Source organism: Equus asinus, chromosome 25 (genome assembly GCF_041296235.1).
Source record: "Equus asinus isolate D_3611 breed Donkey chromosome 25, EquAss-T2T_v2, whole genome shotgun sequence".
Lineage (NCBI taxonomy): Eukaryota > Metazoa > Chordata > Mammalia > Perissodactyla > Equidae > Equus > Equus asinus.
The window spans coordinates 50,127,952-50,145,429 of record NC_091814.1 but is presented as its reverse complement, the minus strand read 5'-3'; the positions used below and the strand labels follow the sequence as shown (position 1 = coordinate 50,145,429).

Here is a 17,478-nt window from a genome sequence, read left to right as displayed (position 1 = left end):
GTAAGCAGGACGGTGATGTATTCTTAATAGCGTATACATAATAAAAAGCTTTTCAAAATTAAAAATGTTGCAAGTAGAGGATATAGTTCTTTTATCTCCTATAACTATGCCAATATGTTTTTTGGAATCAGAAACTGTCAAGGTGAAGAGAAATGCTCTTACTGAGCTTACTGTTTCAGGGGTTTTTGAATTACTAATTATCTAAATTGTACCATTTTGTTACTTAAGATGTGGGTCTGCTGAATGCAGCCATGCATTTATTCAGCAGTTGAGATTTTTGGTTAATTTTTCCCTCCATGACTCTTCATGGCATTTGGAATAAACTCAAGGGCAGTATTCCTTCTCCTAGCTCTGCACAGCCTGACTTCTGCCTACCCTGGCTTCCTGTCCTGACATTTAGAGTTGAACCTTCTCCCAGATCAAAATTGGTTTGTTTTTTCAGTGGTTCTCACCTGTGGCTATACTTTAGAGACACTTGGGTGGCTTTTCAAAGAATGCCTTTGCCAGCCCCAGCTCCAGCCACTCTGATTTAGTTGGCCTAGCAAGGGGCCTGGACAGATAGTGTCTTTCAAAACCTTTCTGGATAAGTCTGTGCAGCCTGTGTTGAGAACTGTTGATTGATTTTCTTAGTTCCTGTCACCTCTTCAGAGAGGTTTTCCAGACCTTTGCCATCCTCTCCTAAGTTTCTTTCCCCTCTTTGCTCTATCCCTTTACCTGGTTGAGTTTTTCATTCCCATATTTTTATTGTTTGTTGTTTGTTAAAGGTTTCACGAAGGCAAGGGCATCATCTGCCTTTTCATGATGTATCCCAACATCTAAAACAACATTTGACAGTTTATTAGTTCTCAATACATTTGTTATATAAATGTTGAATGAATATTGTCACTGTGGCAGTAGGGAGGTACTTTTAGAAGGCTTGTTTCTGTTTAACCTGTAGAGAATTGCTTTGCTAAATTGTATTTCAGAGAATGTACTAATTACTCCAGCAGGCTTTAAGAGGACATTGGTTTCATTAGGGTTTTAGTATCCAAGGGCAAGTGCACACAAGAGAGAAGATATGTTATCCCTTGGAAACAGTGTCATAGATGTGGGTTAGGTTCCCATGCTAGTGTTCAAAAGAAAGAGGCATTACCATACTCGCAAGCACCATTGATGGTGAAAAGAGGATTCATGACAATGGTGTTATACTCAATGAATGTTCACTTAGCAAAGTAGTTATGTGCATGTGTTTGTAGATTTTTCTAATTTTTATTTGTTGCATAAACCACAAAGCAGATGAGGAGAAGTCAAGTGAATCCACGTTCGTCAACTACTTTTTGTTTACCTGTAGTCATTAATATTTTTACATATTTTAGATGTTCGCAATGCCAGTGAGGATAGATTTTTAAATTCTTTTGTTTGTCTTAAGCATATATCATACACTTTTTTTTCATTTTCTGATCTTGAAATTAATTTTTCATTTCAAGTTATTGCTTCTTAAAACGTTTATTTTTTCCTAATTTTCTGTTACACTTAGTTTTTAGATTTAGATCTTGCAGTATGTATAACAAAGTCAGAGTCACTTATGATCAACAGTGTCTACTGCTGATAATTTGTGGTATGATTTTGTAAAGTTTTTCATACTTGACATGTAGATTATATTTTTTTGTATTTAGCGTATATTGTTTGTTTTAAAAAATCACGTACTGTGCTTTTTTTGAGCATTTTTCTGTACAGATCTCTGGTTGTCTTTATAAATATCTCAAACTAACATGGCTAAGACAGAACTCTTGCTTCCCCTTCTCCCCCATCTTCCCTAAATCTAATCTTCCTCACCTCACTTAATGCCCAACTTTTCAAATTCAAGACCCAGATTGTCTTTGAGTCCTGTCTTTCCTAGCATCCTGTATCTAGTCTCTTTTTCAGCCATAGCCACATCATCTTGCACCTAGGCTGTTGCGGTCTATGATGTCTCTCCGTTCCACCCTTGGCCCCCTACAATTCATGCTTCACATTGTAGCCAGAATGATAGTTTTGAAACAAAAGACATGCCTCTGCTCAGAATCCAGTGGTTTCCCACTGCTTCAAGGATAAAATTTAAAATCCTGTAGGCCTACCTCATCTGACCTTCTCTTTTCTCTTTCAACTTTCCCTTTTTTAAAGCTTCTACTTCACCAGCTTTTATGTTTTTTGAGCATGATTAGCATATCAGGGCCTTGGGGCCTTTGCATTTGCTTTTCTTCAGCCTGGAAGCTGCTTCCTTCCCCATTAAATCCAAATCAGAAGCCTTTTCCGCAGAGAGGCCTTCAGTGATCAACTAATCTAAAGTAGTTTGACCCTTTGTTACTTTGTCATATTGTCCTGTTTGGTTTTATTCATAGCATTTGTCACATCTGAAGTGATCTTATTTACCTGTTATTTCAGTCACCACACTGGAAAGTAAGACCTGTCAGAGCAGCTTCTTGTCTCTTACATCTCTATCTAGTCCACAAAGGAGTGTACATAATAGGTGTTCAATAAATATGTTTCAGAACATGGATCACTTATGTCAGTCAGCAGTGACTGACGTATAAGTAAATTTTATCGCATACTATATTGCAGTGAATCCTTGTATGTGTATTTTGCACACATATGTTAGTATTTCTTTAGGATAGATTCTTAGACTTTGTTTTAAGTTACACTGCTGAATTCTAACTCATTCTTAGCTCCCAGGCCATAGAAAACAGGCACAGGCCAGATTTGGCCGTAGCCTTTCATTTGCCAAGCCCTGTTTAGTTCGTTGTGAATAGCATGGGAATTGTCTCAGTTAAAGGATGCCAGAATTCCCCTGTGAAACTGCCTGGGCCAGATACTTGCTGGGGGTGGACAGCTTTTGGACAAGTTTTATTTTTTTCTGTTGTTTTTACCTTTTTATTTTGAGCCAAATTTGGTAATTTCTGTGTTCCTAGAAGACCGTTACTTCTCAAGCCTTCTCTTCATGTGTGTCTTTTATATCAACTTTCTCATTCTTAGTTTTAACTGAAAATTAGAGTTTTTCAGCTAACTTATATTTTTCTTCAAAAGAGCCAGCTCTTGAATTTATCAATTTTTATTGTTTTTTATTTTAATTTGATTTTTCCTTCCTGCTTTTTGGGGGTAACTTTTTAGCTTATTGTTTTGTCTGGTAATGAAAATCCTTAAGAGCAGTCCTCTGAATTATATGACTGTGTATTGCATGTTTTTCATGTGAGCTGTTTTGCAGTTTGGATTTTGAGTTCCTACTTTATCCAAGATAGGTTTGTTTTTCATTTCCAGTTGGTTCTTTCCCTATTTCTTAGTTTTATCTATTTGTTAATTTTTACTTACAAGAATCTTAAAGTGCTTTCTTACCAACTTCAGAAACAGAAACACTATTTGTTGATTCTTTGCTTATTGTGTTCTGACTTTTTTTCCTGATTCACTGTTAGCTCTATTATTACATTATTCTTTATTATTCCTTATCAGGACTGCTGATTTCTCCAATTTAATATCTTTGCCAGTGTGTTTCTTTCCCTCCCATCCCCCCTTCCCTTGTATAAAGAAAAAACACTCCTGTCTGTCTCCTATACTCTTTAACCTCTACTTCTGACATTTCTGGTCACTGTAAGGTGGGGGGGGAGGGGTTTCCCCACCCTAAGTAATTCTTGGATTCTCTGGCCACCAGCTGGGTGTCCTATAATTTAGCTCAATTCTGACACTGTCTACCTGGAGATAGCATCAGATTCCACAGGTTAATAAGGGCTCAGTCCTGCAAGACTGTCCCCTCACTGGTTCAGATGCCAATTGAAAGTACGGGTTGTTACCTGTGCTTCTGACTGGCTTGCTGTAAACCAGAGGTTTGATTAATTTGCTAGAGCGGTTCACAGAACTCAGGAAAACAACTTACTAGATTACCAGTTTATTACAAAGATATTAAAGGATATGAATGAACAGCCAGATGAAGAGATACACTGGGTGAGGTCCAGAAGGGTCCCAAGCTTCTGTCTCCATGGAGTTGGTGGTGTTCCATCCTCGAGGAAGCTCTTCCAGCCAGTATTTCAGGGATTTTTATGGATGTACAAATGATTAAATTATTGGCCCTAGGCGATGAGTTCAACCTCCAGCTCCTCTCCTCAGAGGAGAGGTGGATGAGGCTGAAGATTCCATCCCTTTTTTTGAAGGAAGATTAGCCCTGAGCTAACATCTGCCGCCAGTCCTCCTCTTTTTGCTGAGGAAGACTGGCCCTGAGCTACCATCCATGCCCATCTTCCTCTACTTTATATGTGGGACACTTACCGCAACATGGCTTGCCAAGCAGTGCCATGTCCGCACCCAGGATCCGAACCTGTGAACCCCATGCTGTCGGAGTGGAACAGGCGCACTTAACCGCTGCGCCACCCAGCCAGCCCCAAGTTCCAGCCCTTTAATCACGTGATTGCTTCCCTGGGAACCAGCCTTCATCCTTAGGGACTTTCCAGGAGTCACTACATTAACATAAACTCTTGGTGTAGTTGAAAGGGACTTGTTATGAATAATAAAAGACACCTTTATCTCTCTTATCATTTGGGAAATTCAAGGAGTTTTAAGAGCCCTGTGCCAGGGCTGGGGACAAAGATCAAATAATTTTTATTGACATATAATAAACCGCACATGCTTAAAGTGTATTAGTTGCTAAGTTTTGCTTGTACACATTCTGAAAACCTTACCACAATCAAGATAATGTATCTATCATCAAAAAGAATTTCCTTCTGCCCCTCATCATTCTCATCCCTAGGCAATTACTATCTGAATCCTACACTATAGAATTTCATATAAAATACAGTATGTATGTAGGGAGCCTATTTTCTCTCATTCAGCTAATCACTTTGAGATCCATCCATGTTGTTTCATGTGTCAGTAGTTTATTCCTTTTTATTGCTTGGATGGTCTGTTTATGGATATACCACAATTTGTTTATCCAGTCACCTGCTGGTGGACACTTGGTTTGTTTCCAGTTTTTCCCTATTACAAATAAAACTGAACCACAGTACAAGTCTTTGTATGGACTTATGTTTTCATTCCTCTTGTACAAACCCTAGGAGTGGAAGGGGGAGATCATATGGTTGGTGGATGTTTTCCTTTTTAAGAAACCACCAAACTATCTTCCCAAGTGTTGTAACGTTTTACATTCCCACAAGTAGGCTATGAGAGTTCCACTTCTTCCACATCCTAATCAACACTTGGTATAATCATTTTGTAATTTTAGCTTAGATGCAGTAGATGTATGGAGGTATCCTACTGTGATTTAAAATAGCATTTCCCAAATACTAATGATGCTGAAATGCTGACATCTTTTCATGTGTTTATTTGCCAATTATCTGTCTCTGGTGAAGTGTCAAATTCTGTGCCCCTTTTTAAAAATTGGGTTGTTTTCTCATTATTAAGTTCTGAGAGTTTTCTATATATTTCTGGATAAAAGTCCTTTATCATATATATATGATTTGCAGATTTTTTTTCCCAGACAGTAGCTTGTCTTTTCGTTCTCAGTAATGTCTTTCAGAAAGCAAAAGTTCAATTCATAAGTTTAATCTTTCATGGATTGTGCTTTTAGTGTTGTAAGAACTCTTTAACCCCCGTTTGCAAAGATTTTCTCCTATTTTTCTCTAGAAGTTTTAGCGTTTTAGGTTTTACATTTTGTCTATGGTCATTTTTTAAAAATTGAGATAGAATTAACATATAACATTCTGTAAGTTTGAGGTGTACAACACATTGATTTGATGCATTTATATATTGTGATATGATTACCACGGTAGCATTAGCTCACACCTCCATCTTGTGACATACTTTTTTTGTTAAAACATTTAAGATCGGGACTGGCCCCGTGGCCGAGTGGTTAAGTTCGCGCGCTCCACTGCAGGCGGCCCAGTGTTTCGTTGGTTCGAATCCTGGGTGCGGACATGGCACTGCTCATCAAACCACGCTGAGGCAGCGTCCCACATACCGCAACTAGAAGGACCCACAACAAAGAATATACAACTACGTACCGGGGGGCTTTGGGGAGAAAAAGGAAAAAAATAAAATCTTTAAAAAAAAAAAAATTTAAGATCTTGTCTCTTAGCAACTTTGAAGTGTCTAATACAGTATTGTTAACTGTAATCATAATGCTGTGCATTAGATCTCCAAAACTTACTCATCTTCTGACTACAAGTTTGCTTTGCTGTGGTCCATTTTGAGTTGAGTTTTGTGTATGTTGTGAGGTGTGGATCAGAGTTTTTTTTGTTGTTGTTGTTGTTTTTGTATTATGTATACCTGGTTGCTCCAGCACCATTTGTTCAGAAGACTATCCTTTATATACTGGATTTTCTTTGCATTTGCCAAAAATCAGACTCCTTTATATATTTACATTTCTGGACTATTGTGTTCCCATTGATCTGTTTAATTTACACCAATACCACACTTTCTTCATTGCTTCTTTACAAGTCTTGAAATTGGATGACATTGGCCCTTCAACTTGATTCTTTTTTTCAAAGTTCTTTTGCTAGGTCCTGTCCATTTCTTTATGAATTTTAGAATCAGCTTGACAAATTCTGACCACCTCCCTCCAGAATTTTTTCTTCTAAAATTTTATGTGAGACTGCTTTGACTCTTGTATAGATCACTTTGGCAGGAACTGACATCTTTATATTGGATCTTTTGACCCATAATATGGCATATCTCCATTTATCTAGGTCTTTTTTAATGTTTTGTAGTTTTCAGTATGCAAATCTTGTACAATTTTTGTCAGATATATCTCTAAGTGTTTCATATTTTAATTGCTATTATAAGTTGTACATTCATTTCAATTTCTGGTTGTTCATTGCTACTATTCAGTGATACAATTGATTTTTGTGTATTGACTTTGTATGCCACCTTGCTAAACTCTCCTTAGTTCTAGTAGCTTTTTCTAGACTCCACCAGATTTTTCTACATATTTGATCATGTCAGCAAGTAAAGACAGTTGTATTTCATCCTTCCCAATCTGAATTCTCCTTTTCTTTTTCTTATCTTATTGCACTGGCTAGAACTTCTATAATAGTGTTGAACGGAAATGGTGATAGTAAATATCCTCACCTTATTCTTGATCTTTGGGAGGACAGTGGGTAAGTATTCAGTCTTTTACCATTAAGTATGGTGTTGCTATAGGTTTTTGTTTTTTACTAATAGACTTTTTAAAATAGGTTTTCATAGATGCCCTTTATCAGCTGGAGTGCTAGTTTGCTGAGAGTTTTTATCAGGAATGGCTGCTAGCTTTTGTCAGATGTTTTTTCTGCATCTATTGAGATAATCATGCATTTCTATTTTAGTTTAATGGTGAGATGCATTGATTGATTTTTGAATATTAAACCAACCTTGCATTCCAGGGATAAACATATTTAGATGATGATAAAAAACTCACATATTACTCAGTTCCATTTCTGGTGCTGTTCATTCTTTTCTGTAGATCTAGATTTCAATCTGGTATCCTCAAAAAAACTTTTTCTGTTTGAAGGACTTTTAACATTTCTTGTAGTGTAGATCTGCTAGTGATGAACTCTTTCAACTTTTTTATGTCTGAGAAAGCTCTCTGTTTTGGTCTTCACTTTTGAAAGTTATTTTTGCTAAGTAAAGAATTCTAGGTTATCAATTTTCTTTTTTTTCAATACTTTTTAAGGATGTGGCTGCAATATTTTCTCAATTGCATGGTTTCTGGCAACATTCATGCTATCCTTCTTATGTTTGTTTCTCTTATTTTTAAGATTTTCTCTTTATTGTTAGTTTTGAACAATTTGATTATGATGTGCTTTGGTATATTTCTTTATATTTCTTATGCTTCGACTTTTTTGAGTCTTTTGAATCTGGGTTTATAGTTCCCATCAAATTTGTAATATTTTGGCCATTATTTTTTCTGTCTCTCACCCCTCCTCCTTAGGCAACTCCTATTACACAAAGGTTAGGCTGCTTGAAGTTGTCTCAAGGCTTACTCAAACTTCTTTTTTTATTTATTTATTGATTGATGAAGATTGGCCCCGAGCTGACATCTGTGCCAGTCTTCCTCTATTTTGTATGTGGGGTGCTACCACAGCTTGGCTCGATGAGTGATGTGTAGATGTCTGTGCCCGGGATCCGAACCTGTGAACCCTGGGCTGCTGAAGCAGAGCCTGTGAACTTAACCACTGTGCCACTGGGCTGGCCCTGATACTGCTTTTTTTGAGGAAGATTGGTCCTGAGCTAATGTCTGTGCCCATCTTCCTCTACTTTATATGTGGGACACCTGACACAACATGGCTTAATAAGTGGTACATAGGTCCATGCCTGGGATCTGAACCGGTGAAGCCTGGGCGACCAGAGTAGAGTGTGCGAACTTAACTGCTATTCCACCAGACTGGCCCCAATACTTCTGTTTTAAGTTCTTTTTTCTCACTGTCTTTCATCTGTTAATGACTTCAAGTTTACTATTTCCTTCAGCAATGTCTAAAATACTGCTAATATCATCCAGTGTGTTTTTCATTTCTCTAAGTTTTGATTTTTTAATATCTTTTGTGTCTCTATTTGTATTCAGTCTTTTACTTGTTAAACATATAGAATGCTCTTATAAGAAAATAACTTTTAACATCCCTGTCCATTAATTCAACTAGGGTCAATTAGATTGATTACAGTTGATTGATTCTTTCCTTTAATGTGGTTCATATTTTTCTGCTTCTTTGCTTGCATGACAGTTTGGGTTTTTCCCCTCCTTTTTCTCCCCAAAGCCACCTGGTACATAGTTGTGTATTTTTAGTTGTGGGTCCTTCTAGTTGTGGCATGTGGGATGCTGCCTCAACATGGCTTGATGAGTGGTGCCATGTCGGTGTCCAGGATCCGAACCGGTGAAACCCGGGGTCACTGAAGTGGAGCACACAAATGCAACCACTTGGCCACAGGGCCGGCCCCCAGAAATGAGTCTTAAAATGGATGTGAGATGGAGGTTTTTTTTTCTTTGAGGAAGCTTAGCCCTGAGCTAACTGCTACCAATCCTCCTCTTTTTGCTGAGGAAGACTGACCCTGAGCTACCATCCATGCCCATCTTCCTCTGCTTTATATGTGGGACGCCTACCACAGCATGGTTTGCCAAGCGGTGCCATGTCCGCATCTGGGATCCAAACTGGCGAACCCTGGGCCGCAGAGAAGTGGAACGATGCAAACTTAACCACTGTACCACCAGTCCATCCCCGCATGATAGTTTTTAATTAGATGCCACAATGTGGATTTTACCTTGTTGAAAGCTGGATACTTTTTCAGTTTTTATAAGTATTCTTTAAGTTTATTTGGGAGTCAGTTACTGGGGAAAAGTTTGATCCTTTTGGTGTTGGCTTTGAGATTTGTTAGGCAAGACCAGAGCAGTTGGTACTTTAATTTAATATATACCACTACTAAGACAAGGTATTCCTGAATACTCTACCCAATGCCCAGTGAATTGTGAGGTTTTAAAAGTCTAGCTGATGAGAATAGGAAGTATTCCCAGCCCTTTGTGAGTATCAGGCACTGTTCTCCTCTGTTTGTTTTGGATGTTCTTTCCTGGCTTTAGGTAGTTTCCTCAGAGACGTGCAGATTGGTACTCTGCTGAATACTCAAGGGGGATCCTCTGTAGCGTTTTCTCTCTGTGTAGCTCTCTTCTTTCCAATACTATATCCTAACCATCTTGGTCACCCTGAACTCTCACCTCCATTTTTTCAATTTAGGCAGTCTGCCAGCCTCCACTTGAGTTCCCTTCTCTGTGCCATGACCTGGGAATTCTCCAGGCAGTAAGTTCAGGAAAGCGTGGGGATCACTTCATTTGTTTCCTATCTGTTAGGGATCACTGTCCTTCCTTGCCTTATGTTCAGTGTGTTAAGCTGTTTGTTTTATTTATATATAAGTAAAATATACACATACACACACATATATATACCTACATGCACTAGACTATACATATATATATATATATATATATATATTTTTTCAGTTTTTGAGTTGTTTCTGTTGGGAATGTAAATCTGGTCCCTATTACTTCATCTTGGCCGAAAGTGTGAGCCTGTTAGTCTTGATCATTAGTTTCATAGAAAATTCTTATATAGCCATGATTCTTTGATTCATTTTAGGCATCCAAAAGGAATTACATTTTTAGAAATATTTTTAAATAAATTATGCAAAGTGAAGCTAAGTCTTGATGGTGCTTATTCTTGATTGGTTGGATTCCTTTGATGTTTTGTCTTAAAACTAATCTTAATTTTTGAACAAGTCACTGGCTTTTCTGTCCATTATATGTTGAATGAAGTTTCAGCCTGATTAAGAGTTTCAGGTGTCTTCCAAGCCTTTCAGAAGCAAGACATCAAAAACAAGTAGGCTAAATTAAACTTTGGCTTTAAACTAAAAGTGCCCACATTTAACTGGCAAACCGTTATAGTGGAATTAGCCTTTCCAATTTATCCAGTCTCGTTATTTATGGCTGCAAATTCTGTCTTTAGAAATGCATGTTCTTTTATAGCAGTAGGTATATTAAGTGATAGTTCACCATTATTTTTTATTGAATTATCTTCTGATTTCATTTACACTAACGTCAGTTATACGTATTTATGATTTACTTTTTTTCTGATATAGTAGGTACTATAACACATAGCAAGAGAGACTCATAAGCGTATGAGAGCATAAGTTTATTCTCTGTTCTAGTGGGCTAAGAAGCTGATTCTTTGTCCATCTTTCTCATCTCAGATTACACCCAATATGTATTTTGTTTACTTCTTGTTTGGAAAGAGCATATACCGAAGGGCATAAAATAGACAGTAGCTTATCAATAGTAGAAGAAGAAACTTTTTACAGAATTTTGAACCTTAGAAAGAACTACTCAAATATGAATTTTATAATATGTTTACAGAAACTTTGACCATATGTAGAGCCTGTATTTTGTGGCTTCAATTTTTGGTCAATTGCTTGTTCTTTCTTTGGGTTTGGAAACTCCTTATAATATATAGGAAAAATTTTGTTTTTCTTTTTAAGTTGGAAAATTAAGATTCATTTTATAGTTCTATCCAAAGCTGTAATGTTTTGTGATGGCTAGAATTGAATTAGATATTCTATCATCCTGTGGTTAAATTGTGTAATGTTACATTGTTTTCCTTGTGTAAGCATGTGGGACAAGCTGAACTGCCCATCTTATTTTAATTTTTGTTCACTTATGAAATTGAACATTTTAATACATTTGCTTACTGGTATTATTTCTCTAGTGAATTGTGTGTTCATAGTATCAATTTTTGGGTTTCTTCAAGTTTTTTTCTTCGTTTTGTTGAGTTCTTATCTAAGATTCACATTTTGTCCAATGTTGAGATGTTTCCTCCGTTGATTCTCAACTTAATTTTTTTAAACTACCATTTTCTTCTCATGCTGTGCAGAATATTTGTTAAGCTTGTTTCTGAAACCCTAATGTGAAATAGGTGCCTGTGTTCTAGGTAAAGTTGAAACTTTATTCAAAACAAAGAAGAAATGTAAGTAGGCAGTGGGATATATTCTTCAGGAGCACAGAGTTCTGGGCTGGAGATGTAACTTTGGGATGATCAATTGGTAGGTGAAGCCATAAGAATGGATGAAATTCCCTACAGAGAAGAGTTTAGAATGAGAAAGGAAGTGAGGACAGGATGGGTAGGTAGCACAGGAGAAAGGATTGGCCTTAGACGGAATGGGAGGAAAGACACACTCCCTTTATTGCAGTGATTCTGAAGACTGCTTGGGTGTTAGAATCACCTGAGGATCTTTTTTCAAAATAAGGATCAATGCTGAGGCCCCACCCCAGCACCTCAGATACTGGTGTATTTTAAATCCTCAGGTGATTTTCATGTGCAGCAAGGATTAAGCACCACTGTCTAAAGTTTTATATGTCTCAGAATCACCTGGAGGACTGACTTACTAAAACAGTGCTTTAAGAGTGCTGCCCATCCTCAAGAGTTTGATTTAATAGTCTGGGTTGGGGCCTGAAAATTTGCGTTTCTAACGAGTTTCTAGATGATGCTGAGAACCACTGTAACAATAGGTGGAAGGAGGAAAGGAAACCCTTGGGAAAGATGCATGTAAGTGCAAATGTACTTGTAAGTTTGCCCCTAGGAAGTTTCAGGAGTTTGTTTCTTGTTATGTTGCTGTCTCTATGATGTAGGCATACGCGGGTCTCCACTTAGAGAGTGTTGCTTGAGTAGTTGTGATGTAGAGGTTTGAGGATTCTTAGGTGTTAAATGAGGGTGAAAGAACAAGTTGACTGTTTTTCTTGATACATCAGTTACTTTTTTTCACCTGAAGAAAGATCTGCTTGAATCTTAATGTTGCCATCTAGTGAATATGCACTGTCCTCTTTTGTCACTGTAAATGAATATGCTTCTTATGTCTTTTTTCATGTTATTGATGAAAATATGTCAACAGGATAGATTCTGGGAGTACAACTCTCTTCATGCCATCATCATTATTAGCACCCTTGGGATAAATTTAATTATATATATTCTTCCACATATGATAGCAAGCTGTCTATATATTAGTGTAGTTGTTATCATTGCAGGTGAGTTCGTTTCCCAATTTATCTCAAGGAAAAGTGGTTTATTGTAAATGTACACTCAAAGAGCGAAGTGGTTATGTACAGTTCCATGGGGAGGAGACAGCATGATGTAATGGACTGCCTCAGAAGCCTTGATTTCAAATCCAATCTCACCTCTGAACATCAGTGTCCTCATCTGTAAAATCAGGATACTAACTGTATCATAAGGTTATTAGGCTGAAATGAGATAGTAGATGTGAAAATTCTCGATAAATTGTATGAAACTACAGATATTGAATGTGGTACTTGATACGCATATGAAACCACGTCTCTGCGTGTGGTGCTGATTATGCAATTTACAAATGTAAAACTAGTAGATAAAATGATTTTTATAATGATGGATTTACACGGGCGTTCCTTGACTTTGAATGCCTTTTGTGTGATATACCTATTCTATACTATCTTTGACTCCCATACTTAGTTCTCAATGCTTTTAGCTACTAATGGTTTCTTGGTAGAAGTTGCCACCTTCTGCCATACACCCACCCTAACCACTCAATGAAAAAAAAACCCTAAGGTTGATATATATGTACACCTCATTAAATTGAAGGGAAATAGTATGAGAGCTAATTTGTGTCTTCTCTGTTTATTAATAGACTAGTTTTTACTCAGGGTACACCTCCAAGATTAGGGTACATTAGCTCCAAAGATGAAAATTCTCTGTGTGTGAATGTTCATTAAAATAGTGTTTACTTCTAATAACTTCTCATATGTACAGGGACTTATTTTGACAAGTGCACACCATTTTTTGAACACTTAATCCATAACCATAAAACAGTATTTTTATGTACCTTGGGTTTATGATGAAATGTTTTACCATTTGCAGAGTGTAGAGAAAAGAGAGTGTTCTGTTCTAAACTGTTAAATTAGTAGAGCTTTGTTAGACACATACTGCCTGAAAACACAGGCATGCAATTTATAGGGGAATGATGTTATCCTCCTATCATATTTGGATTCTGTATGTATAGGCTGATGATGCCAGTCACCTCAAGCCCGTTAAATTGAGTAATATTTATTTATAAAATAGACAGTCTCCATAGATTGAATATATTTCTACTCATCTATTCAGAACTGTTCATCTCAGTATGGATTAAAACTCTTATTCTTAAGTGGTTACAAACCGTAAATAACTAATATATTCACTGAGTGCATAGTGGTTTATTTTGATTGGTTTTGTGTGTTGTTGGAATTTGACAGTATTAAATGGGTCTGTGAAATTATTATGAGTTACTTAAGATTGATTCTATTTCTCAATGTTTTTATTTTTCAGAAGTTCTGTGAACATTTGAGTTTACTAAATGTTTTAGTTTTTAGTAAGCTAATAAATTCTAAAATCTGCCTTCTTATTTTTCTTTCTCATGTGCGTTTTAAAGACTGGTTTTAAGGGGTGTGTCAGGAGGTTTTGGACTCGATGAGTTTCCACCGAAATGTCGGAGAAGTCAGGCCAGAGCACAAAAGCAAAGGATGGGAAAAAGTATGCGACACTCAGTTTATTTAATACTTACAAGGGTAAATCATTAGAAACTCAAAAAACCACAGGTGAGTAAAATTGAGTGGCATGTCTATTTTTTATGATTTTGTTTTGTTACTGTAAGTGATACACTGGAACTTTCGCTGTTAGGAGCTGGGTCAAACCCATGTTAATGCAACCCTGTATACATTTTATGTACGCATATTTTCCAGGGGATATGAATTAAATATCTTAGAATTGCAAATTAATAAATACGTTTTAAAATGTTTATTTTTTCCTGTTTGTTGTCAGCAGAAAATAATTAGAACTGTGTAGTTCCAAAGGGGAAACTCAGTTAATGAGGTTGATAGGCATAGAGCTATATATGTATTAGTGGGTATTCACTACCACTTTTAATTATGGCATAGAGTCCTGTGGTAGTTTGTTTTGTCTTGTTTTTTGATACCTTGAACCCAGTGTTTATAGTGCAAAGTGAAAACTAGACCATATATGGTACATTACCAGTGTTAATTATGAACATAAAGTCAACATATTTGATCTCTAATATAGTAAGTTTTGAGTTTTGAATAGATTCCCTGAAAAAAATCACAAAACCAGCATTGTTAGTGTTTTCCTTTCCATAGTCTATAGGATTGCATTGTTAGAATTTTCAAAGCACCTGTTTAGCGGTTTGAAACTTTAATATAATTCCTGCGGTGGCTTATGTTGCAGATGTGTGGCTTAGTTTAAAAATTCTAATGTTGGGATATAATACTTCAAGATCCCCTTGATTTCTGTTTTCTTTCTCTATTGTTTTAAGAATAAAATAGATGTTCTAAGAAAGTTGATGTTATTGATCTTTAGTTGCAGCTCGACATGGATTACAGAGTCTTGGAAAAGTTGGTATCTCACGGCGTATGCCTCCACCTGCTAACCTCCCAAGTCTCAAAGCGGAAAACAAAGGCAATGATCCAAATGTGAACATTGTACCTAAAGATGGCACAGGATGGGCATCAAAGCAAGAGCAGCATGAAGAAGAAAAGTAAGTCAAAGTCTACTAAAGAATGAAGCCATTCCCCTTTCTTTCTAGGGAACTTATGTCTGAGTTCTTTCTATGTGCTGGGTGTTGTACTGCACACGTTACACATCTCACGCCTTTGAAGTCTTATATAGTCAACTTGATTGATTTTCCCCTCTGAGTGGGTTTAGTAGCAGTGTTTCTGTGTCAAGATAGAACAGATGACAGAATTGCTAATCACAACTTTTCTTATATATTGTGTCAGGCTCCCTCCTCTCCCACCCCTACCAAATCAGGCATTCTCTTTCTAATAGGATTAAGAGTTGATTCTGTTAAATAATTTGCATGATACTGAGAATTTCTGTCTGCCTGGTTCACTGAAACTGCCTGATGCACGGAGTGCTCTCGTACTATTATTTGAATGAATAAAGAATTAGCAAGAAAGCTGGGATATACTTAATAATATCCCCCTTAATTATCATTCATTCAAGAAATATTGAGCATTCTATGTGTCAAGGATCATGCAGGGCTCATTGAATGACCAAGTTAAGTAGTGGTAATTTTAAAAAATAAGTAATTGGGTACTCGATGCCTTGTGCCTATATCTGTTATCAAATTTCTGTACTCCTCTTTGGGGAGCTTTATATAGTAAATTTGCCTGCTTGGGTAAAGCTTATCACAGACTTACTGTTCTCTGCTTCTTAGTTGTTGTCGAAGTATTTCGTCGTAGCGAACCAGTTACAGGTCTGAGTGTACCAGAAGTGTATTGCATCTCTTAACTACCTTTTTCATTTTTAAGTATCTCATTACAAGGATTGAACAAAACTGTAGACCCTTTAAAACACCTTTAACTTGTGGGGATGCATCAGGCAGGTTGCTGTTGCCTCTTTGAATAACAGTATTAAGTACAGTGGTGAACCTGTTGACTACCAAATGGAGAGTTTGCTTGTTAGCCTTAGGCCCTGGCTAATTCCACCACTCCAGACTGTATGTATGCCTATAATGTTATCTCTAATTATAAATATTCACTTCTTCAAAGCAGATTTTTGGTAGCTATGTTCCATAATGAGTGGGTTTGTTTTGTTTTGTTTTGTTTTACAAAATGAAATCAAAGCCGTCTTCTCCTTGGCTTATTCAAAGGTAGGCATGAAGGGGGACAGAAATTGCCGTACTTTGTTTAAAGGAATCTTGCAGAAGGAAAACATTTGTGGGGAGTGCATCTATGAGTAAACATGTAGCCAAAATAATTTGTATACAGACTTACCTCAAATAAAATATTTATTTTATTTAAACATATAATATCTGAAATAATGGATTCATATTTTTTTTAAGAACACCAGAAGTTCCACCAGCACAGCCAAAACCTGGGGTTGCATCTCCCCCAGAAGTAGCACCTGCTCCCAAATCATGGGCCAGTAACAAGCAAGGTGGGCAAGGAGATGGTAAGTGGACGTTAGCTGGGGAAACTGGTTAGGTTTGACAGTTACTGAACAGCCACGCAGGAGATAAGGGGTAGATTATTGTGTTTTGGCAAGGGCAGAGAACATTACACATTGCTTAACAACGAGGATACGTTCTGAGAAATGTGCCATTAGGTAGTTTCATCGTTGTGTGAACATCGCAGAGTGTACTTACACAAACCTAGATGGTGTAGCCTACTACACACCAAGGCTATATGGTACTAATCTTATGGGTCCACTGTCGATGCAGTCTGTTGTTGACCGAAATGTCATTGTGCGGCATATGACTGTACTCAGGCCCTAAAAATGGGTCTTTATTTTTGGGCTAGTTAAGTTGTGGTGTCAAGAACCGAATTTAAGCCAATGATAGAGATTAAAGAAGGAGTCTTTACGATATCCTCTGACCCTCATTATTTTATCTTTTACCCTACTTGAGCAGACAAAACCTTATACTCAGCTCTTTGAGACATAAAAATACCCTTTTACCCGTGGGGATGCATCAGGCAGGTAGATCGGTAGAAACCATACTCATCTCCATCTGTGCCCCTCAGCCTCTTCTCTTTCAAACATGCTGCTCACGATTTCCATGTTAGAGTAGAGCAAGAGAGTAGCCATAAAGCACAGTAGCTGTAGTATTTTCCTTCCCCTGAGGAATGATGGGCTCCCCCGCAAAATTTGATTTTTCCACTTGCAAGACAGGAAATGTCTATAAGCCGTTGTATGGAGAAACCCATTGAGGACCTCAAGCTACTAAAATCAACTCTTAATTTATGGAAGTATAAAAATAAATAGGTAGGTAGGTAGGTAGATGGGGGAATGGGTGAGAATAGTGAAGTGCAGTCAGCATCTCAGCAGTAAATTAAATGCAGGAATTTTAGCCTCACTGTGATACTTGCAGTGTTGATTCATAAATTCTATTTCAGTAATATCATTTGAACTGATCCTTAGAGTTATTAGCAGAGGAATTTCACTTGTATTGAAAATGTAA

The 17,478-nt window shown here is 37.1% G+C and overlaps 1 protein-coding gene across 18 annotated transcripts in view; it reads left to right on the top strand.

The window, feature by feature from the left end:
- Nucleotides 1–17,478, top strand: part of PRRC2C (proline rich coiled-coil 2C) — a 92,384-nt gene that overhangs the window by 12,584 nt on the left and 62,322 nt on the right. For 10 of the 18 annotated variants that reach the window (XM_044758678.2, XM_044758681.2, XM_070497824.1 and 7 more), the window contains exons 2-4: nt 13,936–14,101; nt 14,877–15,054; nt 16,363–16,472. In XM_044758678.2, coding sequence (XP_044614613.2) covers nt 13,990–14,101; nt 14,877–15,054; nt 16,363–16,472 — 400 coding nt within the window. In that variant the 5' untranslated portion in view covers nt 13,936–13,989. The remainder of the gene's footprint in view (nt 1–13,935; nt 14,102–14,876; nt 15,055–16,362; nt 16,473–17,478) is intronic. The other 8 variants (XM_070497820.1, XM_014845189.3, XM_044758680.2 and 5 more) reach the window with 3 other exon arrangements.